Raw genomic sequence first — 20,063 nt, 5'->3', positions numbered from 1 at the left:
TGTCCTGGGTCTGCCCCGGGACATGCTCATACTGACATCATGAGAATGTCTGCCTCACCCAGTTTCCTGCGCCTTGGCAGAGAACAAACCCTTTTGTCCACTGGGAAAAACTCCAGTGTACAGGCACCAACCCAACCCAACCTAAGATACCCACCACAGCCGGCCACCTCTCAACCTCAGGCTCTTTCCCCACCAGAGAGATGACCTTCCATATCATGCTTGGTAGTCTCGGGAGCTGGAGATCAGTCCGTCAGGATCTCTGCCCCTGGCCGTTGCCCAGCACACACTGCACTCAACTCCTGTGGCATCTCCTGCAGGTGGTGTGCCTGTAGGAGGGTGGACCCATAATCCCCTCTTTAGGCTGTGCTGGGGCCCGTGGACATGGCCACAGGGTGTGGCACCGGTAACCCTATCCCTCCACCCCTCCACCACAATAAGGTAGCAATTCACGGAGGGGACAAAGGGTATTGTATTTTATATTGTATTGTATTTGCAGAACCGGCAACCTTCCAGTTACAAGATGAGCTTCCCAACCCCCTGAACCACGGTCGCCCCACCATGATGCTATTCCCAGATTTCAATGACCTCCCTTAGCTTGCAGACCACGTCAAACTACAAAGATCAGATAAGAAAAGTAGGAAACAAGACACAGGAATGGCACACAAAAGGATCGGAAGGCGTGATTTATAGATCGAAAAAAAATGTATTTGTTTGTTGCATGGGTTACTTTCCTGTCAACTACAGAAATGTATTTAATTTCCCTGTCCTCTTTTGCTTTCAGTTCATTGTTAAAATCTGATACTTTTAAACCTTTTCTCTAAGAAGTGCCTATTCATGATATATTGTATATCTTTCAAATGCACATAGGTTAGGCATTTTAAATGTAAGAGTTGGAAGTTGAGCGGTTGGGTCTGCCCATGCCAAAACATCATTAACAGGCTTAAACTACCGAACAGCTGTTGTGGATGAAGCATCTGTCAGTCAAACATTAACCTCATGCTGGAAGATTATTTAGCTTTCTCAGCAGGCTGGCCTTGGAGCAAATAATGACAGAACATCCCTGTCTCTTAATGTCCTTCATATTACTTCTGTCCTTATACACATTAAGTATACAAATTATCTGCATGTCAGCTGCTTCCATTTTAATTTACAAGAGATTTGTATTGATTTTCCCTTTTTAATCATCTGATATGCTAGCCATAAGGAAAGATTTAAGTGAATGATTGAGTATCGATACAAGGCAACTATACATTCTTGACAAAGGTGCTCAAAGGTTTCTATTTTATAGTAACTGTTTCAAGCACCTTCATGATGTTTAAACTAAAACTATCTGACTGATGTTTTTCTTTCTGTAATTCCCTACTTCTCTTCTCTTTATGTTCCAGGTTCAGCTGATCCACTACAATCATGAGCTGTACACAAATTATACAGAAGCTGCAAAAAGCCCCAATGGACTGGTCATAGTGTCTATATTCATGAAGGTAAACCTCATACATATGTTTAATCACTGCGTGAATACAAATGTGTACTTGTATTCACTCACAGAAACAGAAGTTTATCTTGACACAGAACAACTTACAGTTACTATAGCATTCTGACTTATAGCAATAAAATCCAGTAGAATGCAAATTGCTACATTCTCAGTCTTATACATTCATACTGAATCTGGGCATAAAAGCCATGTTAATTTTGACCTGGTTTAATCAGTTTTTAAGTATTACAAGCCAGTAACAATATACTTATTCAAGAATAACTTAAAGCAGTTTTCCTACTTTGACAGAATGCCATGGCTTCTATGAGTGTGGAACTCCACTGTCATGAGTATACAGTGCTCCCGGAAAATTCCAAAATAAAAAAAATTAAATTAATTTCTTTCACCTCAAAGTTCTACACACAATACCATATAATCACAAAGCTAAAAACATTTGTTTGACATTGTTTCAAATGCACAAAAAATAAAACATGTACATAAGTTCATGTGGGTGGCTGCAGGATCTACTGATTGGAAGGTTGGTGATTAGATTCCTGGCTCCCCCAGTGTGCATGTCAAATATCCTTGGGCAAGATACTAACCCCCAGTTGCTGTCTGATGCATGCATCGGAGTATGAATCTGAATGTGTGTGAATGTTAGGTAGAAAGCGCTTACAAAGCATAGGAGAAGTGCTTGTGTGAATGGGTGAAGGTGGCATGTTGTATAAAGCTTGTTGAGTGCTCCAGGAGAGTAGAAAAGTGCTATGTAAGAATCAGTCCATTTACCATTTATTTAAAACCTTTGCAATTACACTCATATTTGAGCTCGGGTGCATTCTGTTTGATTGGAGCCCATCTATGGTAAATTTAGTTGACTGGACATGATTTGGCAAGAACTGTCTATATGAAGTCCCACATTTGATAGTATATGTGAGAGAAACAATGCCATGCAGTCCAAGGAATTTTTTGTAGACCTCTGAGATCGGATTGTGGTAAAGTGCAGATCTGGAGAAGGTCCTTAAAAATGTCTGCAGCACTGAAGGTCACATTGAGCACAGTGGCCTCCATCACTGATAAATGGAAGAAGTTCAGAACCACCAGGAGTCTTCCTAAAGCTGCCCCCCCCCCCCCCCCCCCTCCCCAGTCAATCTGAGCAATCACGGTAGAAGGACCTTACTCCAGGCACCAGGCACCACTTATAACCTGGCCAATACCATCCATATAGTGAAGCATGGTGGTAGTAGCATTCCCGATGCTTTACGGCAGCTAGAAGACTAGCCAGGGTTAACGGAAAAATGAATGTACCAATGCACCAGTTTATTTTTCAGCATTTTCCAATATTTTAAAAAAATAACAATTTAGAGCATATTCTGGCTAGTGCAGCGATTCAGGAACTTTTGCAGTAAGGCTTGCAGTCCTAAACTGCAGTTAAGCAGGTGCACTGATTGAACAAGTAGACTAAGTGGGTGTAGTATAGAAGCATGTTTCCTAATATTTTCAATGTTTTTAAAAACAAAATATTTGATTTCATTGGACACAACAATATGAAAACCAAATAAATGTATTGATCCTTTTCAGGAATTCCAAAATCCAGTCTGCAATGAGAAGGTTTATCTTTAAATTCTGTTGAACTAATTATTTTGGTATTCTTAACCTTAAAACTAATTTAGGAAAAGAGGTTTTCTAAAGCATCAGCTGACTAATTCATCTAATTTTTTACAAGACATTAAGGTGTGATGACATGGCATTTTAAATAAATGTCAATAAAATGTATCAGTACACTGAAAAAGAAAGCAGATTCAAGCTGAAGAAATAAATAAAGATTAATCATGAACTAAAAGAAGAGCCACTGATCCTTAGACCCTCTGTGACCCAGGCCCTTCTGCATGCTCAAATTTTAAAGTTTCTGAAGAACCATATTCTGGACCTCAATACCCTATATTGCCAGAAGTATTTGCTTGTCTGCTTTCACAGCCATATGAACCTCAGTAACATCCCATTCTTAACCCATATAATGCCGCCCTACCGTTTACAGCTATAATCGTGGCTCAAGAGTTTGCAGTTCCTTCTTGTGGTCGGAAGGTTGCCTCAGTCTCAGTCGTTGTGTCTTTGGACAAGACACTTCACCTACCGCCTACTGGTGATGGCCAGAGGGGCCGATGGCGCGATATGGCAGCCTCGCTTCTGTCAGTCTGCCCCAGGGCAGCTGTGGCTACAACTGTAGCTTGCCTCCATCAGTGTGTGAATGTGAGAGTGAATGAATAGTGGAATTGTAAAGCGCTTTGAGGGTCTCGAAAAGCGCTATGCAATCCATTATTATTATAACAGATTCCACAAGGTTTAGGAATGTGTTTCTGTAAACTTTTGACCATTCTTACAGAACTGCATTTGTGAGGTCAGACAGTGATGTTGGGAAAGAAGGCCTGGCTGACTGTGTCTACTCTAATTCCTCCCAAAGGTATTCTGTCAGGTTGACTCTGTATAGACCAGTCAAATCCTTCCACACAAAACTTTCTTAGTAATGTCTAAATCGCCTTACTTTGTCCACTGGTGTGTTGTTATGTTGGAGCAGGAAAGGACCATCCCCAAACTGTTCCCACAAAGCTGGGAGTGTGACACTCTCCTGAATGTCTTGGTACACTGAAGCACTGGTGCCTGGAGTAAGGTCCTTCACTGAAACTATGGGGCCGAGCTTAACTCCTGAAAAAACAAAAAAAACATACTTACCCTCTACCAAACTTGGCACAAGCAGTCAGACAAGTACTGTTTGCCTGGCAACCTCAAAACCAGACTCGCCCATTAGCTTGGCAGACAGAGAAGTGTGAGCAACCCTGGAACACATTCAGCCAGGCCCCCACACCACCACTCCACCGACGCCCGTCTTGGACAGGGTGAAGGAAATTAGGGTATAGAAAGACCTGCCCTCCCATCACAAAATTTTATTACAGAAATTAGAACATGCTATAGATATTAACAGAAATACATTGCAGTCATTTAATCTTCATCATACATTCGAATTTGTTCATCAACTTATCGAGTTCAGCAGGGTTCCATTCTGGAAACAGAAACAGAACATTTTATATGTAAGCTGTAGGGCGTTGCTGGGCTAGCAGGAGTGTCTCAAAGAAGTATCCACATGCCACAACCAAGGGGGGTCATACCCCACACATATGGAATTTGTAACGGAGCAGAGAGATAGTGTTGATCGTGGGGGCGATCGGGGGCGATCGTGGCTCAAGAGTTGGGAGTTCGCCTTACAATCGGAAGGTTGCCGGTTCGAGCCCTGGCTTGGACAGTCTCGGTCGTTGTGTCCTTGGGCAAGACACTTCACCCGTTGCCTACTGGTGGTGGTCAGAGGGCCCGGTGGCGCCAGTGTTCGGCAGCCTCGCCTCTGTCAGTGCGCCCCAGGGTGGCTGTGGCTACTATGTAGCTTGCCATCACCAGTGTGTGAATGTGTGTGTGAATGGGTGGATGTCTGGATATGTAAAGCGCTTTGGGGTCCTTAGGGACTAGTAAAGCGCTATATAAATACAGACCATTTACCATTTACCATTGATATGATAGAAAATCCAAAAGCAGACACGTGGAATTTTAAGCTTAACTTAAACCAAGTATTTAGGCTGAGAGCAATACAAACAAAAGGCATTAGGACTCTAAGGCAAAATTAACTGGACAACACTAGGAAAACTGAACTAAACAAACACTGAAACACTAGACCATGAGTACCAGAACATGACACATGAAGAACAGGCAATCTGACAATGAACAAAGGGGTGACGAGGGAAGTGGAAACGCATGGAAACACAGCTGGGACGAATAGAAATAATGACACAGGGAAGCAAAACTAAACACACTGAACACAAGAGACTGCTGAAATAAAACAGGAAACACTAAGACACAAATTCAACATGTGGCAAGACACATGGCTGGGAGGGAGGAACGCACATGAGAACAGAATTGACTGGAAAGACAGAGGAGGGGGCCAAAAGAGGGAAACACTGACATAAGTCAAGGGGCATTGGGCAAAACGGGCTGTGGCAAACATGCATGAATACACAAGAGAGGCAGGGGGAACGTGGAGTGAAACACAAGGAGGAACATGTAACATGTAAACAGAAAATGGAAACAAGACATAGGTACACACACACATGGGAAGTGAGGGACAAAACACAAGGGGAACCTCATAAACCTGATAATTAAGGAATTCAATAAATAGGGAATTATAGGAATAATAAAGCAATAATAAAACACATTGTCAAGCAAAACTTTGCTTGACAGTGTGTTTTCATTTTAGTTATGGAGGTCAGAGTAAAGGATGGACTTGAAGCCATTAGCTGAACAAAAATCTGATTTTCATGAGTTCATGTCAGGCAAGGTTAGACAAAAAAATAAATCTTTAATTTTTACCATACCTAGTATTCTAGGAATTATCACAGTACTAGACAACTGGAGGACAGGCTTTTGAACAGGCATGTAGCCAGAAACTGAGACTTACTATACCAGTAACAGCCTTTTTCCCCAGCCACAATGAAAGTGAATGTTTGTTTGTTTTGTCTTTAGCAATTTGTGTTTCCAGAGAAATTAATCCAGGTAAGTTTATATGGTACTGTCCTAGCATATTCCTTCATTATTCTTGTTTTGACAATTAGCTGTACACCTACTGTGGATGTGTGCTCCGTAATAGCATAAGTGCCTAAATGACTCCAAAGCTGCTGTAAGAAATGTCATCTTACTGCTTAGCTGTTTCTCCAAGCAAGCACTGATGAGGACACTTTAAAATGTTTCACAACTGTTTACCTACAGAAAACAGTGAGTTGCTTGTCAGTTGAATATCAGTTCTACTTTCATCAGCATGCAAATTCAGCAGTGTGTGAGACTGGGCCACAAGATGAAACTCAATATCACAACATGAGTAAGAATATGTGGATGTATGTATACAATAATCAAATAACAAAGGAAGCAAAATCATAGTAAAAATGTGTGGAAAATGCAAACTAAAAACAAACAAACATCGGGGGTTTCAGTAGCCTATCCTCATTTTCATATACTTCTTAAGCAAAAAGAAAATCACAAGGTTATGTCTTTGTTTTAAATAAGAGCTATACATGGAATCCATTACCTAACCCAGTAGTAAAACTCACAGGGGTCAAACAGGCCCAGCAGTGTTTCCACCTATTGTGGATCCACAGAATTAACAACTTGGCTCAGAAACTGATGGTCTCCTTCTTCCACTCTTCTACTGAGTGTGCGTCAACCTAAAGCATGTCTGCATGGTTTGCCATCTGCTTCTCAGCAGAGTGAAGTGCACTCATAAGGGCCATTTCCACTGCCCAGAAAATTATCCATTACCCACTTGCCTCCCATGAAGACATTTACAACTCTTGCTACCTCAACAGAGGCAGACTTCAGTTCAAGTTCTGCTGTCATTAGAGCACAGTCTTTGAGGCTTTTTTAATAGTCTCCTAAAAAGGTGATAGATTAAAAAATACACTCTCATTATACTTAGAAGTACTGTCCCGAAAAGATTAAATTTCGTTTAATCATACAAGAGCAGAGCTCTCAACTCATTATGTGACCATTTAACCTCACTCTCTTGACCCTCTTTTTTCCTTTTCTCTTTTTTCTAGATTGCTGAGACCTCGAACTCATTTCTGAATCGAATGCTGAACAGAGACACCATCACAAGAATAACATATAAAAGTAGGTGGTTGTGTGTAATAAGTTGTTAAAGCACCAATCATAAATTGGCCAAGCAGCATGCTCTGCATAGTACTCGAAGTGGATCACAGTTCATGGGGTTTGCATGGTTGGGTTGGATAGAACCTGTCCAGTGTCATCATCCTCAGCACAGGCTCCCCTCAGGACTGTGTTCTGAGCCCTCTACTTTTCACCCTGTTGATACGCAACTGCATCCCCAGGGTTGCCACCCACCACATCGTGAAGTTTGTGGATGACACAGTACATGGTGGGCTGGTCAGAATCAACAACCTGAATATCGATAAAGCTCAGGAGGTCATTATCAACATCAGGAAGAACCAACCCAGCCACGTCCCACTTCTCACCAACAACACAGCTGTGGAGGTGGTCAGTAGCACCTAGTGTCTGGGGCTGTACATCACGGATAACCTCATGTGGTCTGTGAACACCATGTCACTGGGGGTGGGTGTGTTGTTGGGTGGCAGAGGTGGATCTTTTGGGTCCAGTAGGAGGAGCAGCAAAAAAGCATGGATTTTAACAGCTGTCAAAACTCTGTCAGATATGCTGTTTCGCACACACTGACTCACAGAAACACACATGCAGATGCTGTCACACACCACCCACTCATACCCATGAGTCCTTAGGCATATCCCTCTCACAGCCAATAATGCTACCAGCCCAACGTTTTTCTGTTTTTCTTCCCAAAAGCATGGATTTACACTCAAGTGTATATGAAGATACATACACATTAAAAAACCACACAATCAAATATCAGTGTAGGTGGAGTGGCCTAAAGTGCTTTTTATCTTTTCACAGCTCCTATTCCTTTGATGCATCAGTTAGTATTTAGTAGTGATGCAGCTGATTCAGCATTAAAGCTGCAGCAGCCCACCACTGTGACCTCACCACAATCAGTAGCCCATTTGTCATGAGAGGACTAGTAGACAGCAAGTTATAGCGAATGGAGGGGGAGAAAGAGAGGAAGAGGAAGTTGTAGTCTGTCCAATTAGCATCCTGACAGTGGAGACAGTTTGAATAAAAGAGGTTTTGTGTTGCCACACCAACAAGCTGTCATTCACAGAACAGCAAATGAAAGAAGTGAGAAAAATTTCTTATGAAAGAGTTGTAATGATAACCAGACTCCGTATGAGAAGTGACTCAAATTACAGCTTATTTGTTACACCAGTGTATTTCACTGTTTACTACTCAATTGGAGTACACAGATTTATGCCATCCACTGTATTTGTTCTACAATTGCAGTTGAGTTAGAGTACCCTAGTAATTTTCTGTATGAATGAAAATATCAGCTCAGCAATTTATGTTAAATACTGAATTTTATAACCAGTTTCATTAAAATCATACACTGACTCATTTTTAGAGCTATGGCCAAAACAAAACAACCTGCAAGCTTTAATAAAAACTGAAGCAAATGCAGATATGCCATAAACCTACATAATGACCAACATGTGGCTAATCCTCTAGTTGCAAAAAGTCTTCAGGCTGTATAGAAGAATATGGGAAACTCAATAGAAACTTTAGTTTGAATCACTAATGTTAGGTCATACTAAATACAACATTTTGTGAATTATAGTCCCTGTTAGAGTACCTCCAAGTCTGTGAAAGAAATCACAGTATATGATAATCTTTTAGTAATTTGTTTACAAATCCATTAATTTTTACATGTGAAATACAATTTATGTACAACTACATTTCCAGTGTCTTCCGATGAAACATTAGAGGTCTCATTTTGTTTCGGTTTTCTGGCTTTTTACCCTGCAGATGATGCATATCTACTGAATGGCCTGAACATAGAGGAGATTTATCCAGAAACAAGTAGTTTTATCACATATGATGGATCGATGACCATCCCTCCATGTTTTGAGACCGCCACGTGGATCTTGATGAACAAGCCAGTGTATCTCACACGGATGCAGGTGAGCCTCACCCACCAGCACAGACCTGAAACAAAGCTCCCAGAATACACTGGGGCTTACCTGTCTCAGATCAGGATTCTCTCTCAAAAAATTGCTCCGTGAAATATGTCTACTCACATTGAGGCTTTTCCTCCAAAATCTCTCCTCCTGTGTGTAATCTTCTACTCAGACCTTGCTGGAAATTAATGCAGTGAATAAAAAAGGCTGGCTCACATTTCCATGATACTTTAGCCAATTTTGCTTCTCTTCCCTCCCCCTCTTTCTCACTCTCTCTCTCTCTCTCTCTCTCTGTCTTGATGTTAGATGCACTCCTTGCGGCTGCTGAGCCAGAACCAGCCCTCTCAGATCTTTCTAAGCATGAGTGACAACGTTCGTCCTGTGCAGCCTCTAAACAACCGCTGCATCCGCACCAATATTAACTTCAACATGCAGGGCAAGGACTGCCCAAACAACAGGGCCCAGAAGCTCCAGTACCGAGGTAAAAACTACTTCTACAAATGGCTGGTTTGGGTAACTTTCTTAGTGTCTGACATTTAAACAATATTTAATTACAGATATTATGATATCTGTCCTTTCATAAGATTGCACAATTTGGTTATAACATTTGTTTTTGTGCACACAACAGATCAATTATACAAAAACAAATATATAAAATAGGCAAGTCATATTTTTGTAAAAAAACAAATCTTTTGAACCCGAAAAAAATACAAAGATGCTGCCGTTATTTTTCTTAGTGGTCATACTAGACTGCTCCTTTACTGAATGTGCTACACTAGGCAACCATTAACAAAAAATGCTAGGCTGCCATTTTTAGAAGCAGGTCCAGGCTCTTGTACAGAAAAATAGCAGGAAAGCTTTAAGAAATGTACATTATATGAACAAAAGTACTGAATCTTTTACACTTTACACCTATAGAAGCTAAAAACAACAACAAGCACATCAAAAACATAGTTTTGTTGTACATGTACAATCACAAGAAATGACTATTCTTTTTTATTCTATTCTAATGTTGTATTAAATTGTTTTCAAAATGGCAACAGATTTTCAAAGTATTTCTCAATTCTGGGCTTACACATTACCAGCCTGGAACTAGGTCCAGATTACAGCAATTATCTTAGTGAATAAACCATTCATTTTGATAAAATGATCCCCACAAATAAGAAATGAGATCATCTTCTTCTTCTTTCAGCTGATTGCACAGGTCATCACAGTGGACTCACAACACAAGCATTCTCTTCTGTCACACTGACTCTCCTTCACTACGTCTATGAATCTTATCTGTCATCATCCTCTTTCCTCCTTCCTGCCAGCAGCATATTAAACATATTTTGCCCAGCACATCCACAATCCATCCACTGCACATATAGACTGTCTCAGCCTTTCCTCTTTAACTTTGTCTCCAAAACGCTGAACGTTGCCCCTCCAACATGCCTGTTTCTAATCTGTCCTTTCTGGTCAGTCACAATGAAAATCTTAACTCTACCACCTCCAGCTTTGATTCCTGCCTTTTTGTTACTGCCACAGTTGCCAAACTAGAACATGATAGCAGGTCTCACTACCATCTTGTAAAGCTTCCCTATCATTTTTGTTGCTATCTTTCTGTTACAAATCACCCGTGACACTCATCTCCGCCCACCCGCTCTCTTTTTCACCTCTCTTGTGTATTGTCTGTTGCTTTGTATAACTGACCTCCTTGCACTTTTGCAACTGTCTCCCTCTCATTTACACACATGTATTCTGTCTTGCTTCTCCAGGCTTTAATTCTTCTTCTCTCCAGGCTCTCTCCCACCTGCTGCCTACTCTCACTACAGATCACAATGTTTTCTGCAAACATTATAGTCCATGGAGACTCCTGCTTGCCTGCTTCACCTCATCTGTCAATCTGTCCATCACCACTGCAAATAGGAAGGGCTCAGAGCTGATCTCTCATGTAATCCCACCCCACCTTGAATCCATCTGTCACTCCTACCCCACATTTCACTGCTTTCTCACTGTCCTCATAGATGTCCTGCACCACCCTCATGTACTTTTACGCTTTTTATCAACTTGTTCTGACTTTGTCTGTAGTTTTCCATCAACACTTTCAAAGCAAAAATTGCACCTGTAGTGCTCTTTCTCACTAATTGTCACTTCTCTCTTTAACATTCAACAACTATTTCCCATATCTCTATAGTATGGCTCATCATCTTTATCCTCCTGTAGTTATAACAGATCTCCATGTAACCTCTGTTCTTGAAAATCAGTACCAGTAGACTTCGTCTCCACTCCTCAGGTCAGAGGAATGGTTCAGATGACATCTCCTTACCACCTTGGTAAGGTGGTCTTTTTATTTGTTAGTACATTTCCAATTGTATTCTAAGCACTCTAACCTGCAGCACATCCTTTTCAGCTTAATCTCTCCGACTTACTAATTGAAACAGACCATTTTCTCCTACCTAGTGTCCAGCTTCTAGACATCTCCATATGAGAACTTTTCTTTGCCAGCCACCTGGCCATACACCGGACAAAAAATCTTGGCATTTCACTTCATCTGTACTTTTCCAACATTCTGGTAACTCTTCCCTACTACCCAGAGGCTGTCTTGACTCCTCTCTAAATTCTCTGCAACATTCTTCCTTTTTCAACTTCCAACATTTAAGCATTGCCTCCGCCTTCACTCACTCCTTCTTGATTTCCAGAGTCATCCTAGAGACTACTATCCATTGCTGCCTTGCTACATTTCCCTCGTCAACGCCATGCAGTCTTCTATCTCTTTGAGACTGAACCTTCTGTATAGGATGTACCTGATCTGTGTACACCTTCCTCTGCTGTTATATGTTACCTTATGGTCCTCCCTCTTCTTGAAGTATGTGTTCATAGGTCTTTCCATAATTGTCATCATCTCTGTTTCTTTCACTTATGTATCCATAAGTGGAGGCTGAATCCTGGTTTACCATAGCTCTCAGGAGCATAGGGAGGGTTTGTCATCTGTATCTAGTCTCTCATTGGTTCTCTGTTCTGCTATTTGACATTCCCCTGCCTTCCTCTTAAAAGATGAAATTGTTATTCTAGGGAGCAGTTGTGGGGAGAGATTTCAGAAATTCACCCACCTTAGAGTCTCCTGAGCATCAAACAAAAAGCACTCTCTGCACACCTTGAGGGAGGCAGTTGCGAAAACACCAACGTAGACCTGCTTCTTTTAATTGTTCTGAGAATTGAGGACCTTCAGGATGAAGTAGGGTGGGGATGTCTCATTAAAAGGGGAAATGTATCTGCTTTCTTACAGAAACATGACCCCACATTCTTGTCACATAATGTCAAACACTGTCTTTCTGTTTAATGGTGCCAACATGCACACAAGGTGTCCTTTCCTGTCAGTAGTGCATTGCGCTACTTCTTAAAGATTCTCTTTTAAGGAGCGAAAACTTTAAGGTAGTTGGAAGGATGCTGGTGGAGTCTGGAGTTCATGAGTCTGTGGTTTGTGTCCAGGTTTGGATTTGAGTTTTGTGATGATTTACAATGTTTACACTTTCTTACTTTTGCTTTCAATTACTTACATTAGTAAGTTCCAAGTACAAAAACAACTTGTGTATGTTTAGACACTGAAAACCAATTTGTTAGGTTTAGGTACTGATAACTGTTACGGCCCTAGCTGGGCCTCCTGAAACTGCCCTTGTGTGGGCGTGGTGTTTTTCTCCGCCTCCTCCTCTCTTGCCACTCCCACCTCCTCTGTTTCTCTCTCTCCTCTCTCCCCAGGACACAGCTGCTCTTGGTTAGCCTTGTTTGCCACCTGAATCCAGTCAGCAATCACCTCTGAGGCTATTTAAGCTGCGGATGAGCTGTGAGCAGGGTGGTTTTCTCTGGTGTCTCTGCTTTGTGTTCTTGGTGTGTGGTTATCCTGCCTGAAGTGTGGAGTTGTGGAAGCAGTATAGCTGCTTTACGTGAGTAGTGTGGGCTTGTGGGCCTCGGCAGCAGTACAGCTAGCTGCTGCTGGTGACAGGGTGAGCTTGTGGGCCCCTGGAAGTGTCTCCTCGTGGTGTGGAGTTTTTGTTTGGTTGTTGTGTTCTTTGTTGTTGTAACTTTTTTTCCTTTTTCCAAGTGTCATTGGTAAAACGGCGTTGCCGGCTCTTTATGTTAAGATTATTTATAATAAAGACTATTTTATTTACTAAAAGCACCTGTCTGTTCTCCTTTCATTCTGTTCTGGACTCATTTGTTACTGGTCCCCTCACTCACATGCCTAGACCCCTTCGGGGGGGACGTAACAATGTGGGGGCTCGTCCGGGATATTGAATGGAAGGAACAGCAACTGAGTTTTAGTGAGTTGTTTGCCGGTGGCTTGTTTAGTTGTGTTGTATCTGCTGCGCTCTCTCTCCAGTTAGCAAAGGGGAGTGTCTAGCTGAGCGTAAGCGCCTCCTTCAGGCACTCATTTTTTATTTTGTCTTTTTTATTTTCGGAGTAATCCCGGGTGGGGATTAGTTCCCTGTCGGGGGTAGGCTTGTCGGTGCTTTGTGCACTTGATGCTGAGCCTTTAAAGTTGCCTCGAGCCTGGTACACTCCAGAAGCTAACTAGGCTAAGTTTTTAGTAGGTAGGTCTGGGGAGAGGGTCGGTGGTATTTTCATTTATTGGTTAACCTGTGGCCACACATATTTCCCACCTGTTTTTGATTTGTGTATTGGAGGTGGTGCTTCTGTTATTGTAAGCCTCAGGTAGTTTTTGTTTTGGTTTTAATGGCTAACTTTGATATTGCTATGTTTAAGGAAAACCCTTCGCTTGTCCAGGTGGACGCCTGTAGGAAGAGGGATTTGCATGAGGTGGCATCATTTTATGGCATTTGTGTCTCCACAGCTCTGCGTAAAGCTGAGCTGAAGGCTGCCCTTGTGTCTGGATTGGTGGAGAAAGGGATAGTGGCCCTGCCAGTGTCTGCCAGTCTACCTGAGCATGGTGTAACGTCTCAGCCTGTTCTGCAGGTGCCAGATCAAGCTGTAGCTCCGTCAGTGTCTGCGCCTGTTGTTCAGGGGCTGCCTGAGGACAAACTGATGACACTGCCTCACTTCCAACTTCTTTCCATTGAGTCATCAGTAGGTTCGAAGCAGGATGCTAGGCTACGTGTACGCCTGGCTCGTCTCCAGTTGGAAAGGGAGGATCGTGAGAGGGAGTTTCAGCTAAAGAAGGAGATGGCGCTTAAGCGTTTAGAGGCAGAGCTTGCCAGAGCCAGAGAGGTTGAGTTGAAAAAGGTGGAAGCGGAGACAGCTGTCAAGCTGCGACAGTTAGAACTCCAGTTAGAACTCCAGCAGCCTTCCCTTCCTGCGACTGCCATTCAGCAGGCAGAAGCACCATTTGATGTGGGGAAAAACATTTGTCTGGTTCCAGTGTTCCGTGACACTGAGGTTGATAGTTATTTTGAGTCCTTTGAGCGTATAGCCACAGCCTTGCACTGGCCGCGGGACTCGTGGGCTATTTTGCTACATTGTAAGCTGGTAGGTAAAGCTCAGGAAGTTTGTTCCTCGTTGTCAGCTGAGGACAGCTTGGACTATGACAAGCTGAAAAGTGCCATCCTGCTAGCTTATGAGCTAGTCCCAGAAGCCTATAGACAGCGTTTCCGGGGATTAAAAAGGGGGCAGGGTCAATCCTACCGAGATTTTGCGAGGAAGAAAAGTGTGCTTTTTGATCGGTGGTGTGTGTCCAGCAAAGCTACTGACCTGGTGTCGATGCGTGAATTAATGCTGATAGAGGAGTTTAAGAACTGCGTTTCCGAGCGCATCGCAGTATACCTCAGTGAACATAAGGTGTCCTCATTACACCAGGCTGCATCACTGGCTGATGAGTTTGCCCTCATCCATAAAACCAGTGTTATTAAGCACGACCGATGCGATGCCTCAGTGAAGGTTAGCAATGTGCCAGCTGTGCAGTACCCAAAGAGCGAGGTACCCGTGTCCCGTCCCAAGGTGAAAAGAAAGTGTTTCTTCTGTTTCGGGTCTGGCCATTTGATAGCAAATTGTGAGGCCTACAAACAGAAACAGTCTGTCTCGAGGGCTAGGAGTGTGCCAGCTAACAAAGCCGATACAGGCGTGGTTTCAAGAGCCAAAACAAACCTCTGTTTCTTTTGCCACAAACCTGGCCACCTGATTGCTCACTGTTTGAAAGCCTCCTTAAAGCAAAAGCGACCTGTTTTCAAAAGGGTTAACTGTGGTTCACAAACGGAAAGAGTTGCCAGTCCTAGGCAACAAGTGGAGCATAATTGCTCAGTGGTGTCATTTGGTGAATGTCAGAGGTCAACTAATTATGAGATGCCACCTGTTGACCGTCTTTCCGATCCAGATGACCTGCAGTGTGACACATTGTGTACGACACAAACATTCAAACCTGCACCTCTGGCTAACCAGCATACCTGTCGCCATGACCTAGCAAAGAAGCTCCTGAAAAGTGTTTCAGTAAGGCCTTCTAGCTATCCGCTGGGTTCTCCTTATGTAATGCCTCGAAAAACATCTGGCTGTCACTCGAGACACTATTTTGAGGGAATTGAGCCAACCCCATTCAGTGTTTTTGACCCATCGAAAAGGTCTTGGCAGATTCGGCAGGCTATGCCTAACCGTTCTTATGGTGCATGGTAGGTGATGTTTAAAAGTGGGGCAGGACGTTCTGTGACAAACCACTGGTTTGTATTTATGGGAGGGGGTGTTACGGCCCTAGCTGGGCCTCCTGAAACTGCCCTTGTGTGGGCGTGGTGTTTTTCTCCGCCTCCTCCTCTCTTGCCACTCCCACCTCCTCTGTTTCTCTCTCTCCTCTCTCCCCAGGACACAGCTGCTCTTGGTTAGCCTTGTTTGCCACCTGAATCCAGTCAGCAATCACCTCTGAGGCTATTTAAGCTGCGGATGAGCTGTGAGCAGGGTGGTTTTCTCTGGTGTCTCTGCTTTGTGTTCTTGGTGTGTGGTTATCCTGCCTGAAGTGTGGAGTTGTGGAAGCAGTATAGCTGCTTTACGTGAGTAGTGTGGGCTTGTGGGCCTCGGCAGCAGTACAGCTAGCTGCTGCTGGTGACAGGGTGAGCTTGTGGGCCCCTGGAAGTGTCTCCTCGTGGTGTGGAGTTTTTGTTTGGTTGTTGTGTTCTTTGTTGTTGTAACTTTTTTTCCTTTTTCCAAGTGTCATTGGTAAAACGGCGTTGCCGGCTCTTTATGTTAAGATTATTTATAATAAAGACTATTTTATTTACTAAAAGCACCTGTCTGTTCTCCTTTCATTCTGTTCTGGACTCATTTGTTACTGGTCCCCTCACTCGCATGCCTAGACCCCTTCGGGGGGACGTAACAATAACTACTTTGTCAGTCTTAGATACTAAAAGCTATTTGAACTGCTCAGCTTAGGTTTAAGAAAACAATTAGGTTTTGGTCTCAAATACACCTTCTTGCAACATTAACCCTGCACTCTAAAAAAAAAAACTTGCTTATCTGGTGTGTTTAAATGTGAAACCATGTGGTCCTTCAAAAATGTTTATGAAAAATCTATAAAACCTTCCATAAACATAAACAGATAAACATAAATTATCTATCAAGATGCATTAATACAAAGATTCATAACCTATCTATTAATTGAGCTAAACCGATCAAAGCTGATCATGATAACAGACTGTAGCAAATTCCTCCTTTTAATAAAGTTATTTATTCCTTTTGGAGTGCTGTCACTTGAATCATAATAGATTTTTTTTACTCACTTACCCCCACCACCCTCTGCCAACTGCCTACAACTACACACATTTATGGCATTCACTTAAGGCCATTTTAAACTGTAACCCTGGCTAAATATGAAAAATGGTGCAGGGTGGATAATGTCAGAGAACAGCTGAACCGTGAAGAGCACTGCATACTATATATATATATATATATATATATATATATATATATATATATATATATATATATATATATATATATAACTGTGTTCATATATAATTATATATAATTGTATGTCCACTCCTGTCCCACTTCTCTCTTCCAGTGAACGAGTGGTTGCTGAAGTAGCCTTCTCAGATGAACGTGAAGACGAGACAGAGATGGAGTTCAGGATGAGGGGAGAGAAATAGAAAAAGAAGTGAGGCAGGGAAGAATGAAGAAGAAAACTGGTCTCGAGGCTGTATCTCATCTAAGACTTTTTCATGGCATTGTATAAAGACAAATAACACCAGACATTATTTAAATGAAGGAACTTTGCATTGCAAGGAAAGAGACTCTTCTTTTCATACAGTGAGAACTGTTTGAACCTTTGATCAAACACATGCTAACAGGTCCTTTCCCCCACTGAACAATTATATCTATATGAACATTTTGATATCAATACTTTTTGGGAGAAAACAAAAAATAGACAACCTAAAAAAACACGAAGCATTTATTTGGTAGTCAGTCAACCACTATGACAACCTTAGGGACTTTAAAGCCTTTGTAGATAAAAGATGTTGCTATCAGTAAGAAATTCCTAGAACTAAGTCATTGCCTTTCCCCTGCTCAACAATATGGAGCCATCAGGAAGACTCACGTGGACGTTTCATTTCAGTCACCAACAGGGCATGCAATCAGCAAAACCAACAGAGAGGGAACACAGCCTTACCTTGTCATTTTCCAAAACTAGAGTAATGCCATGGGACAACTTCCAAAGCTTTCATATGGTCTCAAAGCAACTGGTGTCTTGGCCTCATATGTACATATTATAATTATCAATACAAAAGAAAAATGAATGTGTAAAGAAAAAAATAATGAAATAACATTCAAAAAATATATTAAGAAGATATTAAAAAGACAAAAAGTTAAGAATTTTAAAAAGCTTGGCGCACTTTGAATTCTGCAGCAGTTCTCAGTCTGAGCTGATGCCTTTTATTTCTGTTTTATTTGTTTACAATGGTCATACACTGTGTTTGATGTTATCAGCCCAATAAATGTGTCTGGAAAGTTAACTTTGGAACATGTTTCACTATCTGAGGATTTTACTTGTTATATCTCCACCTGTTTGTACTGTTTCACATTAAATATGTTCATGTTACAGTATTCCCCTTTAGAGGCTTGCTCAATAACTCTGGCCACACCGAAATGGATGCACCGAAATGCTTGCAAGTAGGCTTCAGAATCTCAGAATGGGCAGCTTGGAATTGGATACAGATCAAACTCAGGTAGCACTGTCAGGGTTACTGTGATCTGTAGTACTCTTTTAGATCACATCAGTTGACAGCAGAGGACATGAAAAGAGGAACCTCACATGTTTGGAAATACAGATCTAGCAGATTGATGACTGCTTTACAGTAATGGTGTCTCCACGGGTTGCTGAAGAAAAATTTTGTGAAGAACTCAATGCTGGAAAATGTCTGGCTCCGGGAGAAACAGACTATCAGCATGGTTGTGACAAGCATATTAAAGCCCAAAAGCAGGAAATGTATTTTAGGATTTATGGAAAGAAGAATGACCAATGTTGCAGTTATAAAGAGAAACAACAAAAAGAAAGAAACCAAATTTCCTTAAGCAAAAAGTAATACTGCTGACCAAAGGAGTGTTTATCAATATCAGAGGCAGCAACTGATTTACAAACAGTGGGAAACTTGTTGTGAGCTGCTTCAAGCTGTAGTCATATTCTGTTGGATGCAGAAATCCAACTGAAGGGCGCATGCTTAGTTAGTGTATTGAAATGCAGTGTCACAAAAAACTGCAGGTAGTTCGCAGGGATCCATTCAAACTCTGAATGAACTCGTGAACTTGGGGGTTTAGAAAGCATCTTAGAACTACTGGATATTATTCTGGTATACTCAGTTAAGGTATTTTGGAGTTTGAATCTGAAACACATATAAATATGTTCCATCATCTTCTTATCATTAGCCTCTGGATGCTGGTGGCTACACTGCAAATCTTAGTCACTATGCTGGGAATGCAAGCAATCTCTACAGTGGCACTTTAGTCACTAGGTTAGGGATCTACTATTAATATGAATATTTGTTTATTAATTACTGTACTCCCGTTCTCCGAGCTAAGCTAATGACTGCTTGTATCACTAGCTACACAATCTGCAGGGTTAAAGATAGACATAGAGTCTCCGTAAAAAGAACCTCTATCAGTTCTAAGGTTTTATGTATTGGAACATAACAAAAAATAAAAACACAAGAATTTAGCAGCTCACAGGTTTCTTTCCCTTGTTTAGTTCAACTGTCTTTGATCTAAAGATAAGTTAGATGAAGATTTGAAGATGAAGTGCATTTTACAGCATCTCAATTCAATTTGCATATAATTGCTTGCAGAACCACAGAGCTCCACACAGCACACAGTCCTTCAATTGGGTTGAGGTTTAGACTTCTTCTATTCTTTTCTTTTTTAGCCATTTTATCTAGATTGCATGCTCAATTTTTGTGATGTTCTAGCTGTTGAACTGTTGAACCTCACATTTTACTCTAAAATACTTTAATATACGTAGGAGTTCAAGGTTTACTCCAGGGTTCCCAGGTTCTGTGGCTGCAAAACAAACTAAATTCATCATCCTTCCACCATTGTACTTGATATTGTTTGTGCTGATATGCAGTGTTGGATTTCTAACCAAACGTGTCTCCATGCATTATAGGCAAGCATTGCAACTTTGGACTCCTTGCTCCAAAGGTCTTGTGATTTGGTCTGGTACAATTTTGCAAAGCTTAGCCATCCTGCCACAATCTTTGAGAGAGAAGAGACATTCTTCCAAACAAGTTATACTTTTTAATATTTTACTCACAGTGAGCGCAAGGGTCTACATGAATGTCTGCATCTTGTGATATTACAATGGATCTTGTACATATGCAACCCAGAGAGTGGACTTCAAGGAAATATGAGGAATGACTACCTGTCTGACAGGTCTCCAGCTACCCATATTAAATGGTAAATGCACTCAAAGCGCTTTACACAATTTTCTTCATTCACACCAGCAATTTTTTCTATGCTCTACATAAGTGCTTTCTATCTAACATTGACACGCCAATGGATGT

The 20,063-nt window shown here is 41.7% G+C and overlaps 1 protein-coding gene across 1 annotated transcript in view; it reads left to right on the top strand.

Annotated features, from left to right (window-relative positions):
- Positions 1-19,168, top strand: part of ca10a (carbonic anhydrase Xa) — a 338,819-nt gene extending 319,651 nt beyond the window's left edge. Inside the window, exons 5-9 of the mRNA XM_063482203.1 lie at positions 1,386-1,481; positions 7,099-7,171; positions 8,948-9,102; positions 9,406-9,580; positions 17,075-19,168. Coding sequence (XP_063338273.1) covers positions 1,386-1,481; positions 7,099-7,171; positions 8,948-9,102; positions 9,406-9,580; positions 17,075-17,097 — 522 coding nt within the window. The 3' untranslated portion in view covers positions 17,098-19,168. The remainder of the gene's footprint in view (positions 1-1,385; positions 1,482-7,098; positions 7,172-8,947; positions 9,103-9,405; positions 9,581-17,074) is intronic.
- The last annotated feature ends 895 nt before the right edge of the window (positions 19,169-20,063 follow it).

The sequence above is a fragment of the Pelmatolapia mariae genome, linkage group LG8 (genome assembly GCF_036321145.2).
Source record: "Pelmatolapia mariae isolate MD_Pm_ZW linkage group LG8, Pm_UMD_F_2, whole genome shotgun sequence".
In the NCBI taxonomy this organism is placed as follows: domain Eukaryota; kingdom Metazoa; phylum Chordata; class Actinopteri; order Cichliformes; family Cichlidae; genus Pelmatolapia; species Pelmatolapia mariae.
The sequence above is the reverse complement of the archived record's forward strand: the minus strand, read 5'-3'. Positions and strand labels throughout refer to the sequence as shown.